The sequence below is a fragment of the Chelonoidis abingdonii genome, chromosome 25 (assembly GCF_003597395.2).
Source record: "Chelonoidis abingdonii isolate Lonesome George chromosome 25, CheloAbing_2.0, whole genome shotgun sequence".
NCBI lineage: Eukaryota > Metazoa > Chordata > Testudines > Testudinidae > Chelonoidis > Chelonoidis abingdonii.
Window position 1 is genome coordinate 12,956,219 of NC_133793.1, and position 17,282 is coordinate 12,973,500.

At 51.7% G+C, this 17,282-nt stretch overlaps 1 protein-coding gene across 4 annotated transcripts in view; it reads left to right on the plus strand.

Moving 5' to 3' along the window:
* Positions 1 to 17,282, plus strand: part of PTPRU (protein tyrosine phosphatase receptor type U) — a 281,840-nt gene that overhangs the window by 144,069 nt on the left and 120,489 nt on the right. For all 4 annotated transcript variants that reach the window (XM_075060956.1, XM_032802871.2, XM_032802873.2 and 1 more), the window contains one exon: positions 14,865 to 15,173. In XM_075060956.1, coding sequence (XP_074917057.1) covers positions 14,865 to 15,173 — 309 coding nt within the window. The remainder of the gene's footprint in view (positions 1 to 14,864; positions 15,174 to 17,282) is intronic.

Below are 17,282 nucleotides of genomic sequence, written 5' to 3' on the forward strand. Positions count from 1 at the left end.
CAGTGCTTCACCACCCTCCTAGTGAAAGTGTTTCCTAGTATCCAGCGTAGACCTCCCCCACTGCAACTTGAGACCATTGCTCCTTGTTCTGTCATCTGGTACCCCTGAGAACAGCCTAGATCCATCCTCTTTGGAACCCCCCTTCAGGTAGTTGAAGGCTGCTATCAAATCCCCCCTCATTCTTCTCTTCTGCAGACTAAATAACCCCAGTCCCCTCAGTCTCTCCTCATAAGTCATGTGCTCCAGCCTAATCATTTCCCTCCGCTGGGCTCTCTCCAATTAGTCCACATCTCTTTTGTAGTGGGGGCCTCAAACTGGACGCCATACTCCAGGTGTGGCCTCACCAGTAGCGAATAGAGGGGAATAATCACTTTCCTTGATCTGCTGGCAATGCTCCTACTAATGCAGCCCAATTTGCCATTAGCCTTTTTGGCAACAAGGGCATACTGCTGACTCAGATCCAGCTTCTCGTCCACTGTAATCCCCAGGTCCTTTTCTGCAGAGCTGCTGCTCAGCCAGTCGGTCTGCAGTCTGTAGCGATGCATGGGATTCTTCCTTCCTAAGTGCAGGACTCTGCACTTGTCCTTGTTGAATCTCAGATTTCTTTTGGCCCAATCCTCTAATTTGTCTAGGTAACTCTGGACCCTATTCCTACCCTCCAGCGTATCTACCTTTCCCTGCAGGTTAGTGTCACCTGTGAATTTGCTGAGGGTGCAATTAATCCCATCATCCAGGTCATTGATAAAGATGTTGAACAAAACTAGCCCCAGGACCAACCCCTGGGGCACTCCGCTTGATACCGGCTGCCAACAAGACATCGAGCCGTTGATCACTACCCATTGAGCTTGACAATCTAGCCAGCTTTCTATCCATTTTATAGTCCGTTCATCCAGCCCATAGTTTTGTAACTTTGCTGGCACTGACCTTCACCCTAAACTCTAATCATGCCCTGAACTGCCTACTCAGTCTGGATGCAAGCTAGCCACTGCCTCAGTTTCCCCTCTTCTGATCTGATTTGATTGCTGTGGTGGGTTGGCCTCTGGCTAAGACATTAAAGGAAATGTCTGTCCTTTGCAGAACAGCCAAGTCCAAAATAGGCCCAAAACTCAATGTCTTCCACGCCAGTCTCAGGCTGGCCCCAGCCCCTCCTCCCTGAGGGTCCATCTTCTCTCCTCAGCCCCTCATGGGCTCTTTGGAGGCTCTTGCAGTAACTCCCAGCCTTCTATTGGATTTTTCCTTCACTCCGGCTCTCCAGGGGCATCTGTCTTATCTCCGCCCCAGAAGGCCTAGTTTAGTCACATGCTTCATGAGCATGCAATGTTGGTCATTTTCTCCACCTAGGGAGGCAAGTGAAGTGCGTGGGGCTGAACTCATCACCCCGTAAAGGGCTGGTCACCCTGTGATACAGAGACTCAGAAAATCCCCAACTGGGACAAGTTCCATCAGCAGGCCCTGAACCTCGATTTCTCATTCTGAAACCAAGAGCTGGAGGTAAAGGACTACATCTGCTAGCTGTAGTTGACTTATCTTTTTTGTGGACCAGCCACTAGAGCGGGACACAGAGGTCCACCTTGGTAATGTAGGCCATACATGGAAAGCCCTGCTCCGTGGGGTCTCAGCTTGGAGGGTCATGGCCTGGCTTCCTGAGGGATCACAACTGCTTCCCCTCTTTCTGGCTAGGGCCCTGGCGTGTTTTTCTCTTGTGAACCACTCTGTGGGTCTGTGGAATAATCACCGTTACAGCTAGGACTTTCAAAGCTGTCTAGAGGAGTCGGACATATCCAAGGCAGCTTTGGAGACGCCCATTGGGTCAGAGCAGGCTCCAGCTAGGCACGTGTGGTAGCCCTGGTGTGGTAGCCATGCACATGTGAAGCATGCTTTAGAGGCAGCTGGAAGAAACCCACCAGAGACAGTTATGGAATAACCGGCCCACCAGGGAATTTCCCTCCTAGCCCCAGGTGGTTAGTGACTGTGCAGGAGGGTAAGAGTGTGGTCGTGGGGTGCTACACAGGGGAGCGGGCTGGGAGCAGAGGGGAAGTAGCCCATCCACCCTTTCTAACAGTTGGTTTTCACTACAGAGTAGCCCAGCAGGTTCACACTTAAGTGTTGCCCTGTAGCCCCCTTGTTGTCCACACACACACATCCCTCTCACCGAGGTTAGTGGTGCTTTCAGCCCAGGCTTGCTGGTCCGTCCTAGGCTGTAGGCTAAATCCTGGGCTCTGTTTCCACTCAGGCTGATAATCAGCCTGTTTTGGAGTGTGGACACCTCTCAAGGGCTTAAAGGCCTCCAGTCCCTTCCCACGATTCCCCCCGTGCGCCCGGATGGACAGATAAGTTCCCCCACAATTCCTTGGGAAAGGATCCTAGAGCAGCTCAGCTCACGGTGGCCCAGAGAACTGTGGGATGTGCCCCCGGGAGTCCTGGCAACACACAGGGGAGCGCGGCACCTAGGGACACTGCAAAGCCCTCGATCTGTGTGTGTCCCTAGGGTTTCTGGGGGCCCACCCTGGGTGTGTTCCTAACTGGGCCAGGCTAGCCCGGGCGCTCAGACCCAGGTGCCGATCACCTGGGCTAGCCAACTCCCAGTGCCACTCGAAAGCCTCTCAGCCAGCTCAGTGCTTTCTCGTCACCCGCAGCTGCTGCTTCAAGCCCTGACAATAACACTTGCTGGTCAGTGGCGTCCAAATCTGCTGCTCTTGTGACGTGAGGTGAGGCAGCCTCCCCTGTTAGTGGGCCAGAGGAAATGCCCCAGCAGTGTCAGTCCACATCCTGCCCAAGACCTGTCTGGGAGGCAGCCAGGGTCGTGCCGTGGGGGCAAGGTAGCTGTGGGTTATTTTCCTCAGGAGGAGATGGGAGTGGAGGTCAGGCAGGGATTTGCTAGATCTATAGGATCCAGTGTTGGCTTCCTGAGTTCTGGCCAAACGACTGTCAGACTGAGCGTGGGCACCTCTCTTCCAAGGTTCACTAGCTTCATCTCTCTGGGAGTCTCTCACGGACTGCGAGAGGCAGAGATGAATAGATTCCAAGGCCAGAAGGGTCAACTGTGATCACCTAGGCTGACCCCTGTGTAACACGGGCTATGGGCCGACCCTGCATTCATTCCTGACTGAGCTAGAGCAGATCTGGAGAGAAACATCCAGCCTTGACTTAAACATTGCCAGGGACAGAGAATCCACTGCAGCGATGGCTCAGATCCCGGGTCTCTTGCGTGGCTGGGCCGGAGAATGGGGGTGGCTGACACCTGACATCACATGCGATGCTGCCCTCATTCCACTGAGGGGATGCAAAGTGCCTTGATCAGTGCATGGTCCAGGATTGTTTGTATTCCCCCGCAGCTCAGTGGCCCCACGCGACCCAGCTACTATTTTGCCTTGATAGTGCAGGCGTCTCTCCTCCGTCCAGCTATGGGGCCGATGCAGCAGATACACAAGGGAGCTCGGCTGTAATGGATCCATTCGGATGCTGCCAGCATGAGCCACAAGCTCTTCGTTCTTGAGCAAACCCTGTTCTTGATTTCCTTCCAACTGCCTGATCCACAGCCTCCTGTCAGCTCCTTCCCACCGCGGCTAGTGTAAACGCAGCCTGGGTCAGGCACAGATGGCACCTCCCCGCCGAGCCATCGCTGTCTGGGAGTGCCAAGCGAGCCCCCGAGCTAATGGACAGGACAAGTCTATCGCTGCCGTGCCGCTGCCCGTTGAATGCTGGGATGACTCATTGGACTTGGTATTGTTCTGCACTTCCTGCTCCAAACTGGTCTTGCTGTGGATGATGGAGCAGCTGCTGCATTCCACCCCAGAGATGGCTGCGTTTCAATGATAGGTACCGATTCTTCTGTAATTCCTCAACCTTTCTGCGAAGCACTTTGCTTGCTAAGCACGATCCATCTCTTGGCAGCCCATGAAACCACTCACCGAAGCCACTGGTGGAAAATGGGCCTGCATTCGTTCTGGGAAAGGGTACATCTGCCAGCTCATGCGTGGAGTGCTCTTGCCCGCCCTTTACCTAAGGCAGCCCTGAAGTGACGGGAGATTCCCAGTGCAGCTGCATGCCACCAGCTGTGATTGACACTCTTCGTACAGGAACGCCTGCATGTAATACAGCTGTAGCAGCAACTGTAAGCCCAAGCAGCTCCGTGCTGGGACTAATTGTATGGATATATTCAGCAATATTAATGTCTGCAGACATCCTTGTTAGCTGATCTCTCGCTAAACCACTCACAGAATCTGCTTACATTGGCCTGGGGGTGCCAGGCTGTCTGTTTTCCACTGATGGTTTGAATACACTGAAATAAAAAGGAGATTGAAGCTTGGCTTTCCACCAGCGCTGTGCGCTGCTCTCCTGGCTGAGAGGGCTAAGGGTGGTGCACTGGGAGTGACTTATGCCCAGCAAAGCGGCAACTTGTTCTCAGTGTGAGATACGAGTCACGGGCTATCATAAGCCTAACTCCCAAATCTGGACCTTAGCGTCCAGAAATCTGGGTGCCTAGCATGAACCCTTCTAAGCTTAATTACCAGGTTAGCTTTGATCTCGCTGCCACCATCCAAAAATTCCAGGGTTTTGGCTCCCTCTGGTCTCCCCAAACCTTTCCCTGGGGAACCCCAAGACTCAGAAGCCTTGAGTCTTACCCCAAAGGGAAATAACCACTCCCTTCCCCGTCTCTCTCCCACCCAGACTTTCCTCTCTGCGGCTAACCTGGGAGTACTGATGCATCTCTTTTACATCACAATACCAAGAAGATGCTCCTCTATTCCACAAAGAGACAAACCCCAAATACAAGGAAACAGAAAAAGTATCTATCTCTGCCTCCCCCTCCCACCAATTCCCTGGTTGCTGCAGGTTTCCACCCTCCGTATATCTAACACAAGAGAATTCTCCTCCCTTCGTCCTTAGACCTACCCAGAGAGAAAAACTCAAACAAGTCTTTAAAAGAAAAACTTTATATAAAAAGAAAGAAAAAGAATGAGAATATAATCTCTGCATCAAGTGACATACAGGAGCTATTGTTACTTATAAGGAAAATATGAATAAACGGTCTGATTTCAAAAAGGATATCCAATTTGAAACATTCCAGCAAGCTCACACATGTAAATACGACCAAAACAAACATAAAAGCCTATATGTTTGTTCTACCTGTACTGTAACCTTCTCATAGCTGAGCAGACAGTACAAAAGACTCAGACCCCAAAATTCCCTCCCCTGACTTTGAAAAATCCAGTTTCCTGATTGGTCCTCTGGTCAGGTGTTTGGTTCCCTTTGTTAACCCTTTACAGGTAAAAGAAACATTAACCCTTAGCTATCTATTTATGACACGGGCGCCTCTCTGCTTTCCTCCTCATGTCTCCCTTGAGCCCCCAGCTCCTCCCTCCTGCCCCAGGTGGGGCTGTTGCACATTATATTGGCTCTCATTTCAAGGGCAGCAATTCTCTTTTCCATCCCTGTCTTATGGGGCTCAGCTCTGGGGTGATATATATACAGGTGAACCCCAACCACCAGAAGGTGTCAGGGGTCTCCAAATCAGGGGGTGGTTAGCCCTGGGAGGTTAAAAGATCTCACCAGGGCTGGAGCCCTGTTCCTGTCATACATCTAAGCTTTGGAGGAGGTTAGCCCTGGGCAGGGCAGAGCGGGCGCATCTTCTAAGCTGTACAGGAGCACCTGCCCTGCAGCTAACAGAGCTGCCTGTGAGCCCGTTCACCATGCCGTCCCCATCCCCCTACGCCATCCCCAAAGGAAATCCCACCCGGCGTTGCCCTGGCGGAGTGCTCGTCAGGCAGTTGATGTGCTGCTATCAAGTGAGCTGCTATCATGTGAGACCTGCATTCTCAGGGTGATGTTCTCCCTCTCCCATGGTCAGGACATCTGAGCGATGTGTTTTCTCCCTTGCCACATCTGCCTTGGGTCTTACAGAAAATTTGACAGGACAAGGCATAAGTCATCCTGATCGCCCCCTATTGGCCTGAGAGTTTTGGTTCCTGAATCTCTCCTTCTAGTGTCATCTCACCTTCCAATCAGCATCTAGTCCTTCCCTGATCCCTTGACCCAGGAGGAGGACAGGATCGAGTCCTGCACTTAGGATGGAAGGATTCCAGGCACTACTACAGGCTGGGGACTGACTGGCTGAGCAGCAGTTCTGCAGAAAAGGACCTGGGGATTACAGTGGACGAGAAGCTGGATATGAGTCAGCAGTGTGCCCTTGCTGCCAAGAAGACTAAAGGCAAATTGTGCTGCATTAGTAGGAGCATTGCCAGCAGATTGAGGGAAGTGATTATTCCCCTCTGTTCGCACTGGTGAGGCCATGTCTGGAGTATGGTGTCCAGTTTTGGGCCCCCCACCACACAAAGGATGTGGACAAATTGGAGAGAGTCCAGTGGAAGGCAACGAAAATGATTAAGGAGCTGGGGCACATGACGTATGAGGAGAGGCTGGGGGAACTGAGATTATTTAGTCTGCAGAAGAGAAGAATAAGGGGGGATTTGATAGCTGCTTTCAACTACCTGAAGGGGGGTTCCAAAGAGGATGGATCTAGGCTGTTCTCAGGGGTACCAGATGACAGAACAAGGACCAATGGCCTCGAATTGCAGTGGGGGAGGTCTAGGTTGGATATTAGGAAACACTATTTCACTAGGAGGGTAGTGAAGCACTGGATTGGGTTCCCTAGGGAGGTGGTGGAATCTCCTTCCATAGAGGTTTTTAAGGTCAGGCTTGACAAAGCCCTGGCTGGGATAATTTAGTTGGGAATTGGTCCTGCTTTGAGCAGGGGGTTGGATTAGATGACCTCCTGAGGTCTCTTCCAACCCAAATTTTCTATGATTCTATGGTTCTAAGTACCTTAACTCTGCATCACTCATCTCATGGCTTGTTTTTTTGGATGAGCACCAGTCCCAGAATGTTCCTGCTTGGAAGCCATAGAAACCATCCTTAATACTAGCAGAAATGGGTATGCCACTATGGACACAGCGGAGACATGTATCTCCTGAATGAGCAGATATTCCCCTTATTTTGGACTATCTTCTTTCTCTCAGAATGGCTGGGTTTTGCCTCAGTTCCATATGAGTCCACCTGGCAGCAATCAGAGTGTGCCCTCCACCATCAGACGGTTATTCCATCTTCACTCACCTGTTGACTAACAGATTCTTGAAGGGCCTAATCAAAACCTTCCCAGAGTAAGGAAACCTATTCCACACTGGGACTTCAACCTTGTCCTTTCAGCACTCTCTAAGCCGCCTTTCGAGCCATTAGTTACTTGTTGGGTATCTCACTGATCAATGAAAGTTGCATTCTTTGTGGCCATCACCTCAGCCTGAAGGATGGGTGAGCTCGGAGCTCTGATGGTGGCTTTGCCATACACTAAGGTGTCTTTATGACTTCATCTGAAATTCACCCCCAAAGTGGTTTTGGAATTGCGCATCCACTTGCCTGTGTTTTTTCCAAAACGACACACATCTGAGGAGGAGAGGAGGCTGCATTCCTTTGACATACAACATGCTCTCTCCTCCTGCGTGCAAAGGACACAACCAATCAGAAAATCACCACGGCTGTTTCTTCTTATAGAAGAATGAGTCCAAGGTCAAGCTAGATCCTCCCAGAGGACCTCTATATGGATCTCAGACTATATCCTGCTCTACCAATTGTTGTATCTTCCTCCCCATCACTGGATAAGCGGCTCATTCTACAAGACCACAAGCAACTTCATTGGCATCGCTTCAGGAAGTGCCTTTCCCTAACATTTGCAGGGCAGCTATGTGGACTTCCATCCACACGCGTATGAGACATCATGCTGTAGTGCAGAACGCCTCCTCTGATGCATCCTTTAGGAAAGCGGTCCTCTAAACAGCTCGGCTGCCTACGTCCTTGCACCCTCCTCCTTCTTGTGCACTACTTGTCAGTCTCCCACAGTGGAATACACATAGGGACCTGCACTCCAAGAAGAAGAGAAAGTTACTTACTTTATAGTTAGTGGAGGTTCTTTGAGATGTTTGGCCCCTGTCTTATTCCACTACTCACTATCCTTCCCCTCTGCTTTGGATCTTTAGGATTAGCAGTAGAGAAGGAACTGGAGAGGCAGTCGATATGCTCCCCCTTTATTCCCTTGGTTAGAAACATGGCAATGGCACATGTGCAGACACTGTTTGCAAGAATTCTCTGACTCCGGGTGTATGGAGCACATGCATACCCACAGTGGAATACAGATAGGGACCACACATCTCAAACACCTTCCAGGGCCTATATGAAAAATAATTTCCTCTTTTTGTGCTCTGCATGTAGGAATGTTTCAGCCAGAGAGAAATGAAGGCAGAAAGAGTAAAGTTTACTGGTGGTACCCATAGTTTTAAAAGACAGCACCTGGTAGCAAGCATTCCTCCGAGATCTGCATGCGGTTAGGTAGAGCTAGACTCTGTATTTGTGCCATTTGGTGGCTCCTAGCTGTGTTGCAGTGGGCAAAGAATATACTCCTCCAGCAGGAGAAAGGAGCACTTCAGGCACTGGATGCAAATCCCACAGAGGTGGGCAAGGAAATCTGAGAGGTGAATGGCAATTGAATAGCAATACTTGGCACTTTGCTAGCCTCCTGAAGCACTTTATTAGTGAACGAAGCCCCACAAACCCGCTATTATTTTGCTGGAAGACAGGACAATGATTTGTCGTCCTGATTCCTTACCGCGTGACAGCGTAGTGTGATATAATGACTCAGACAGCTATGTCCTGATGAAAAGTTTCCGTTTGTTCCACCTGCAGCTCTGCTCTGGGGGTGGTTATAAAATTCTCCAGTGCCTTTGCATAGCGGTGGTGACCCTTCTTTTAAACCAGTTGGGTCCTTAGGGTAACCTTGGTGTCAGAGCTTTGATAGGACGAATGCACTGCCTGGGCTGGGAGTTCAGTCTGGCTTGGAAGCCTGCCTTGTTAATGAGGGTAACTGACATCAAGAGCAAACATCTTTTGGAAAGAGGGCAGTGCTGTTCTCTTGATGCAAACTCACGGGTTAGGGAAGATGTGGCAGCCACTGCAGAAATAATCCCTCAAAAGCAGTGTCCTTGTCTTAGATGTGGCATTGAAGGTATATTATGGAGGCATCAGGGGAAGCTCTGTAGTTAAGTCTGTGTTGAACTTTTCCTTCTGTCTCACTCTTCAGTGATGGAATTGGAGACCTGAGTCTCATTTGGGCTGCTCTGTACACTCACTCTAAGGCCCCTCTGCACAGCTAGTGCAGGATAAAGTAGCCTTAGTGTAAATGAGATTCGGGCCCATAGTCTCCAATTTCTTGCAGTAACAGTTCAAGGAACAGTTGAATTTTTGGTGACATTTTTCGTGTTGTTTTTCTAGAGAAAACACACAGAAACCTCACCCAGTTTGGAAATTGAGCCCCCAGCATCTCACTCGGGTTGCGTTTCACCTGCAGCTGCACAACCCCGAGTCCCCACAGACTCCCAGTGCTAATTCACATGGCTGCCAGGGCTCATCAAAAGTGGTAGAAGGAATTGCAGGAGACTAGAGAATAGGTGGAGCATCTCAGATGTGAAATATAGCAGATCAACAATCAAATATAATATGAATGAATAGTACATGAGCACCACCTTAAAGGCTGTGTTGTAGGGTGGGCAGAGGGGCAGAGTTAAGGTTATGGGGTCAGCCTTACATTTTGTATCATCTGATTCATGAGTGCTTAATTTGCAATCTTCACATTGCATTAACATTGGAGGAGGTTGTGCCCTTTACTTAAATCTTAGGGATAGAGCTTGCAGAAATGTATTCCCTCACTCCCCTGCTTATCCCACCCACTGTTCAGTGTGTCACACATCCCCCCTTTGTACCTCACCCCCAGAGGATATGAGCCAGGTACAGTTCTTATTAGCAGGACGTAGGTTCAGGTTGTAGAGGTGCATGCTCCTAGCTCTGGAGTCCACGGTTCAGTCCCCAGAGGCGAGCTGTATGCCAGCCTTCATGCTTATACCTTTGAATAGGACTTATTACTTACTATGGCGGGGAGGGCAACTTGTTGACACATCGTACTCGAAGAGAGGTCATCAACAGTTCGCTGTCAAACGGGGGCCCCACAGGGGTCTGTCCGGGGTCCAGTGCTAGTCAAGATTTTCATGAACAACTTGGATGATGGAGTGGAGAGCATGCTTTTAAAATTTGCAGGTGACTCCTAGCTTCGGGGGGTTGCAAGTACTTTGGAGGACAGGGTTAGAATTCAACATGATCTTGATAACTTGGAGAATTGGTCTGAAACCAATAAGAAAAAAGTCAGTAAAGACAAGAGCAAAGTACTACATTTAAGAAGAAAAATATCAAATGCGTAGTGACAACGTGGGGAATAGCTGGCTAGGTGGTCGCGCTGCTGAAAAGGATCTGGGGGTCAGGGTCGATCACAAATTGAACATGAGCCAACAATGTGACACTGCTGCGAAAAAGGCAAAGGTCGTTCCGGGGTCTATCAACTGAAGTATCATGTGTAAGAAACAGCAGCTAATTTTTTCACACTGCTTGGCATCAGGGAAGCCTCAGCTGGAGTTCTGTGTTGTTTTGGGCACCACACTTCAGGAAGGATGTGGATAAATTAGAGTCCAGGGGAGAGTAACAAAAATGATAAGAGGTTTAGAAAACCTGACCCAGGAGGAAAAGTTGAAAGAATTGGGCATGTTAAGTCTAGAGAAGAGAAGGCCTGATAACTGTCTTCAACTATGTTAAAGGCTGTTATAAAAAGGAAGGTGATGAATTGTTCTCCATCCCACCAAGGGTAAGACGAGACGGAATCAGCTGAGTTTACAGCAAGGGAGATTTAGGTTGGATATTAGAAAAATCTTCCTAACTCTTAAGGATAGTGAAGCAGTGAGGCAGGTTACCTGGGAAGGTTTGGAGGCTTTTACGAACAGGTTGGACAAGCCCCTGTCAGGCACGGTCTAGTCATACGTAATCCTGCCTCAGCGCTGGGGGCTGGACTAGATGACCCCTCGAGGTGCCTTCCAGCCCGACGTTTCTCCGGTGACTGTGCGTGGTCTAATTTGAGCACTGATATTTCTCAGAGCAACTGCCAGTGTTTGCAGGCTCCCACAGTGAGCAGTGCGTGAGTCACAGCCCTTGAGAATGAGGATGGTGATAGCACCCTTCTATCTAATGCTACCCATCATTCCCTGTGTGGGGAGGTGACTCACTTGCTGCCTGTTGGGCTCCCCAGGGAGCGTCCCCGTCCCTCCCCTGCATGGCTGTCTCTGACATGTGGTACAGGCAGGCGTTGTTCCTTGTCCGCCTGAGTTTCTACTTCCCCGGCGCTCATTAACACCACTGGGCAGGCTCCTCCGCCTGTTTTGATAAGGCAAGAAGTTTTCACCCCACAGCGGCTTTGCTGCTGAGGGAGTGTCCTATTGAGAATGATCCTGGGGTGGCTTTAGTGAGGCCTCCCCTGGATAAAGCTGTGCAATGCTGGAATTTATCAGTGCTGTTCAGAGGCTCTGCGTGCCAGGAGGCCCCTGGCACCACCCGCGAAGTGGCAAGGCTCTCAGCTGATCCAGACAAGGCAGGGAGTTTAACACAGGCCTGTGGCACAGTGTGGTTACCCACTGGCCTGTGCCCTCTGTGGGCCCTTGCCATATAGCTTGGGGCTCACTCACCCTTGAAATGAGCTGACCGCGTTTCAGCACCAGCCCCTTGATGATTTGAGCTGGAAAGAGCAACTTTCAGCCGAGACAGGGGAGACTGCCACTTGGCTCACCTGGTAGCTCCGATACCTACAGACTCCCAGAGCCTTGGGCTGGGTCCGGGCTCTGGCAGTCACAGAGCTGGGTGGGAAGTAAATCCAGATGCCTGAGGAACAGGCGTGACGCTATTTCACTGGCAGAAGTTCCTGTTGCATAACAACAACCAGCAACGCTGATTGGGCCAAATTCCTGCCTGGGGAAATCCCTTGGGAATTTGGCCCACTAAGTCCGCCAGCAATCCTGCTGTTCCAGGTTGCAGCGACATTGGGAGCTGCCGCTGCCCCATTGCAGGACTGGAGAGGACTCACAGCCCCATCCATGCTGCCCAGGAGATTGCTGCCGCTTCCCTTTTCTGTCCGAAGAATCCACTCCAAAGCAGCCCTGGGAGCCTCCCAGAGGCACATTGCAGGGCGATTATTGTATATCCAGGGTGCTTAGAGGCACTTAGCTGGGCCCTAGGTCAGGAGGTCACCGGCCAGACATGCTCCAATCCTTGGAATCACGCGCTGCCCCTACTGCGTCTTGTCACACCAACAAATCACGCCTCCCAAATGTGCCCTATAAATACATGAGCATCACCTGCTGGGGTGAGACGCTCCTTCGAGCGTCTTAGATAATCCAGCTGCCTCTACCCGTCATGCTACTTTCGTGACTCCTGGAGAGGGAGCCTGCAGTTTTCCCCAGGAGCAGGAGTGGGAGAAGGGGGGGATAGGCAGTGATGACATAGCTCTTATTCGTTCTCTGGTCTACAGACAGTCCTTTCCCTTTAAAAGTCTCCCTGCCTTTCTTACAGTAAGTCATTTCTCCAGCGGCATTCCTCCTGCAGGCTCAGATTTCCCTTGCAGGACAGGTGGGATTTTAAAGGGACTGTCTCTGTCTATATAGACATATACGGACTCTTGCTTGGTATGCTGCACATACAGCTGGCACAGCAATGCCCTTGTTTGGTTCTGAATTTACAGCCCAAACGGGTGGCTTGAACTATCCAATTTGCAATGGACACCCCATGCATGAGCCGGTCTGCCAGGCCGATCTTGTTCCTCGGAGCAACGCTGGGAGGTTTGTGCTGCACGTTGGCTGCATGGTGGCATGAGGCAGGGTGATGGCGGGTCAGATCCATGGAGAGGGACAGTAATTCCCTTGCTCTGAGATATGATGCCTCTGTGGACTTCCAAAGCCCTTTTCAGTAACAGAATATCTGTCCCCTGCCTGCAATGAGCAGGTCCGGTCCCCATCCGCCTGTTGGTTGGAGGGAGTTAGTTACCGCTGGAGTGCCTCTTTGTGGCCAGACAAGGCATAACTGCTCTCTCCCTGTCTGGCACCTCTTGCTGATGGTTGCACCAGCGCTTCGGTGGTCTCTTTGCCCATAACTTGGCCCTCTGGCCAGGTTGTGATTTAGTTCACCCCTTCTGGAGTAGCAGAGACCAACAAATCAACAATCCAGATGTCCTCACCTAAAGGTCTTCAGCCCCATCTCCGGGCCCTGTGGTCATCATGCCCCTCTCTCAAGGTTCTCCTTTGTCCTTGTTCCTTTTCCAGCCTCACAGCACCATATCAGTGACTGGTAGGGGAAACCAGGCCCTCCCTCTGTGCTGGATTCTGGTCCAGGAACCAGCAGCCAAGGTCTGCTCAATCCCACTCCTTGCTGCTGTTTTCCCCTTGTTTCGGGCCCTCCCCTAACAAAATCCCAGCAAACAGGTATAAAGAACAACCTAATTCCAACTTCTGTGGGGTTGATCCTACGTCCCTCTCAATTAAATGCCTCTCAGAGCTTGCTCCATAGAGGTCCAGTCCCTGCCCGTTTGCCAGGGTCTCCCGCCAGTGCTGTTCTGTGCCACTCCTGGCTGCTTGCCAGCCTCCTCTATTCAGGTGAGGAGCCCAGGCCTTGCTGTCCCGCTGGGCTTCTTCCTCTCTAACCTCAGGGTGACTGCAGCCTCTCTCCCCGCATCCCCCTTCTGCACCAAACCTCCTGCCTTTATAACCACCACCCAGCTCTGGGGGACAGGGGGTGGCCAGGGGGGTTCTACGCTGCTACGATAAAGAACCTGTGTGCTTGCTGTTGGCAAAGCAGCGTGGCTTCTCATTAAATCAGACATCTGCTACCGGTGCCAATTGTGAGAATGGGTTAAACTTCTCCCCAACGACTCCGCTGAGTCTATGCCCTTTTGAGAGCCCGACGCCAGCCTGATAGAAAGGGGAGGGCCCTGGTCACACAGACCTATTATGGGTATTGGTTGGGGCCTGCCTGGAAAGCCCTGTCTATGTGCTTCCATTCCCCACACCCGGCCACCCTCAGTGAGTCCCTGGGATGGGCTTAGACCTCCTGAAAGAACACAGCCCTCAGGTGCGGGGGTGGAAGCCCCAGAAAAGAGGAGGAGGAAGACACCATGCCCCACAGGGTTCACCCTCTCTGCAAATGGGATTGTGTGGGGCATGCTCAAATGGTCCTCCTTGATGACTGATCGTGTAGGAGATGGTGAACCCCCGTGAGATGCCTGGTATAATATGGTCCAGGGAACGTGGTCATTGATGGATGACCTGCAGAGAGCTTTGGGGTCTGGTTGGGCTGGGCTGGCCAGATGACGTTTAGCCTTCTGGTATGGAAGTGCCAGAACAACCAGTGGCTGCTTAGCTGCCTTTCTTGGTCACCCTCCATTGGAGGAAGTCAAGGTGAGGGGATAGTGAAGACTCACGACCAGGGAGGATGAGCATCCCCACATTTCTGATGGGGAAACTCAAAGGTGGAGTGATGTGCCCACAGTCACATCACACAAGTTCGTTCGTTCTTTCTTTCTATTTTAGCTATTCATCTAGGGCCTGATTCTTGTTTACACTAGGGCCCTTTATATCACTGTGGCAGCGTAAAGAGACCTTAACTGGGTGTAAGTTACGTTTACACCTGCTTTGTCTCCTTTATGCTGCCCAGAGCGGTGTAGAGGGGCCCTAGTATCAGTGAGGATCCAGGCTCTGCTGGTCCTGCAGAGCCCTCTGCTTTGCTGGACCTGGATCTTCCTGAGCAATCGGGCTGCACCGTGGCCCTGCGTTCACTAGGATCAAAGCTGAGGCTCACCAAATCCATTTCCTTTGGGTCCTGCCACAGATTTAGCCTCGTTGCCCTTCCTGGTGGATGGTTTTCCTTGTGTCAGACCTCTCTCCCTTTCTCCCTGTCAGAGCCCATGAGGGCCCCCAAAGGCCTGGCCTTCTCTGAGATCCAGTCCAGGCAGCTGACGCTGCAGTGGGAGCCGCTGGGCTACAACCTGACACGCTGCCACACCTACACGGTCTCCCTCTGCTACCGTTACTTCGTGGGCACCAGCCACAACCAGACCTTCCGGGAGTGCATGAAGATGGAGCACAACGTCCACTGCTACACCATCAAGAACCTGCTGCCCTACAAGAACGTCCACGTGAAGCTTGTCCTCTCCAACCCCGAGGGGCGCAAGGAAGGGAAGGAGATGATATTCCAGACGGACGAGGATGGTAAGTGCCAGCTGCTGCCCCTGTGCGCTGGGTTGCCCTCTCCTTCTGCCTCTGCACCAGGTAAGCCCCAGCTTGGGGCAGGGCAGGAGAGCACGCAGAGAGGCCACCGAGGGATCCTTGCATAGCCCCTCTGTGTGGCAGAGAAGGCCTTTGAACCAGCCCATGCAGGCGGGGAGTGTGGTGACTGGGGCAGTCCAGGGGATGGGCTCTGGGGTATGTGCATAGGCCATGCAGTGGGGTTGTGGTCACTCTTCCAGTCCATAGTCTGGAGTAGCAGCTCCGAGGTTGGAGGTGTGCAGTGCAGTCCTGGCCCCAGCATGTGGGCATGGACTTCAGCTCCCCAAGCCCATCCCAGACATAGCCCAGGGACTCACACATATGCGGCTGACGTGAATTTCACCCGCAGTGAGCATGGCTAAGGGATGCAGGGAGGGATGTTGCAAGCACAAAGGTCTGGAAGGTTGGCAGAGGGGCAGAGCTGGGAGTGCGCAGCTGCTCCGAGGAAAGGGGAGTCCTGGAGGAAATTCATTCCCAGCACCGGGGGAGGGAAAGAACAGGGAACAGCTCGGGAGGCCCAGAGAATAGGATGCAGGGTAAAGTGTTTTGAGAGAGACACGTAGGGGCCTGGGGCCTGGACTGCAGAAACCCCAGAGGTGTGTGGGGAGGGATGGATAGCTAGATAGTGGGAGTGCATGGGGATGGATGGATAGGTAGGGTATGTGTGGAGACAGACAGAAGGACCATGCAATGGCAGGGAAAGTGAGATGGCAAAAGCGATGGAGGAAATGAGGGACCTGGGAGAGCGAGAGGGGTCCTGAAATCCCAATGGAAAGCCATGTGTGTCCCCGGTCACTCCCACTCCGGGCAGTGAGGGTAGGTGACAGCTTTGTATCGTTGCCTCACCAGCCTTTAGTTTCCATAGTCCATCTGTGTCTCTTTCCCTGTGCTGCCGCTCAGCAGAATCCTCCCGTGGCAGGAGGAAGGGGCTCACTGGGGCAATTCCAGCCTGTGGGAATAAAGCACCACCGTTCGGGAATTCAACCCCACAGCTGGAAGTGGCTACCAGAAGAGGGGATTTGTCGATACATTGGATGGTCAGAGGCTTGACCACACTTCTGTTCATTTTGAAATATATTTCGGACACCAAATAACCAGCATCAGTCAGCTTGATTGCTCTAAGCCCAGTACAGGAGAGAGGTTGTATACAACACCGGTCTCTGCGAAGCCCTCTCGTGCAGTGTGGCCGCACTCACCTGACATAGCAGTTGCTAAAGCCGTCTTTTATGCCCTGTCGGTTTACAGTTAAGAGGTACTATGTACGCCATCTGAAACTAGATTTAACCAGTCGGCTTTCTGCCTTGTTTTTCTGGTACCCCTTATCTCGCTGTTCTGAACACGTATGTTGCAGGTACCCAGGGGCGTGAAAGCACCTGCTAGGTCTGCCTAGGGTAGAACGATCATATACCTTATCCTGTTCCTTGGGGATGTTCCAGTGTTGCCCTGTGAGAATAACTCCCTTCCTCTCGCTGTGGTAAAATGATCCTGTGTCCTGATCCGGACAGCTTTCCTGTCTACTTAAGCCAAAGCTTACTTCAGCTAATGCAAGGTGGTGTGAGACAGCTAGCACAAGAGAATGGGATTATAGTAAAGGTACAGGCCAAATTAAGCGATGGGACTGCTGTAATATGTGTGCTCAGAGCTATTTGTGGTGTGGATAATACCTGTTATTAATACAGCATCGCTAAGCTAGCCAGCTCACACTTGTTAGCAGGACTCTCACACACCCACAACCCCTAGCTCGAGGAGACTGCTTGGTCTCTCTCCTTCCTGCCCTACATTCATCCCTCAGCCATCGCCTCCCCCTGTGCAGTCTGTCCCTGTCCGGACTGAGCGCCGGATTAGGTTGCTCCATGCTGGGCGGCGCCCGATTCCCTGGCTGTTCTAATTTGTGTCTTTTCAGTGGAAGGGCTCTAGTTCTGCTTCCAAGGGCAGGTAGTGGCCTGGTGGTAGGTAAAACGTACTGTGCAGGACAGGGGCACGTGTTGGGTCCCAATCCTGCACTCCTAAGAGCACTGCTGCATGACCACCAAGTTATTCTGTCCAGTAGCA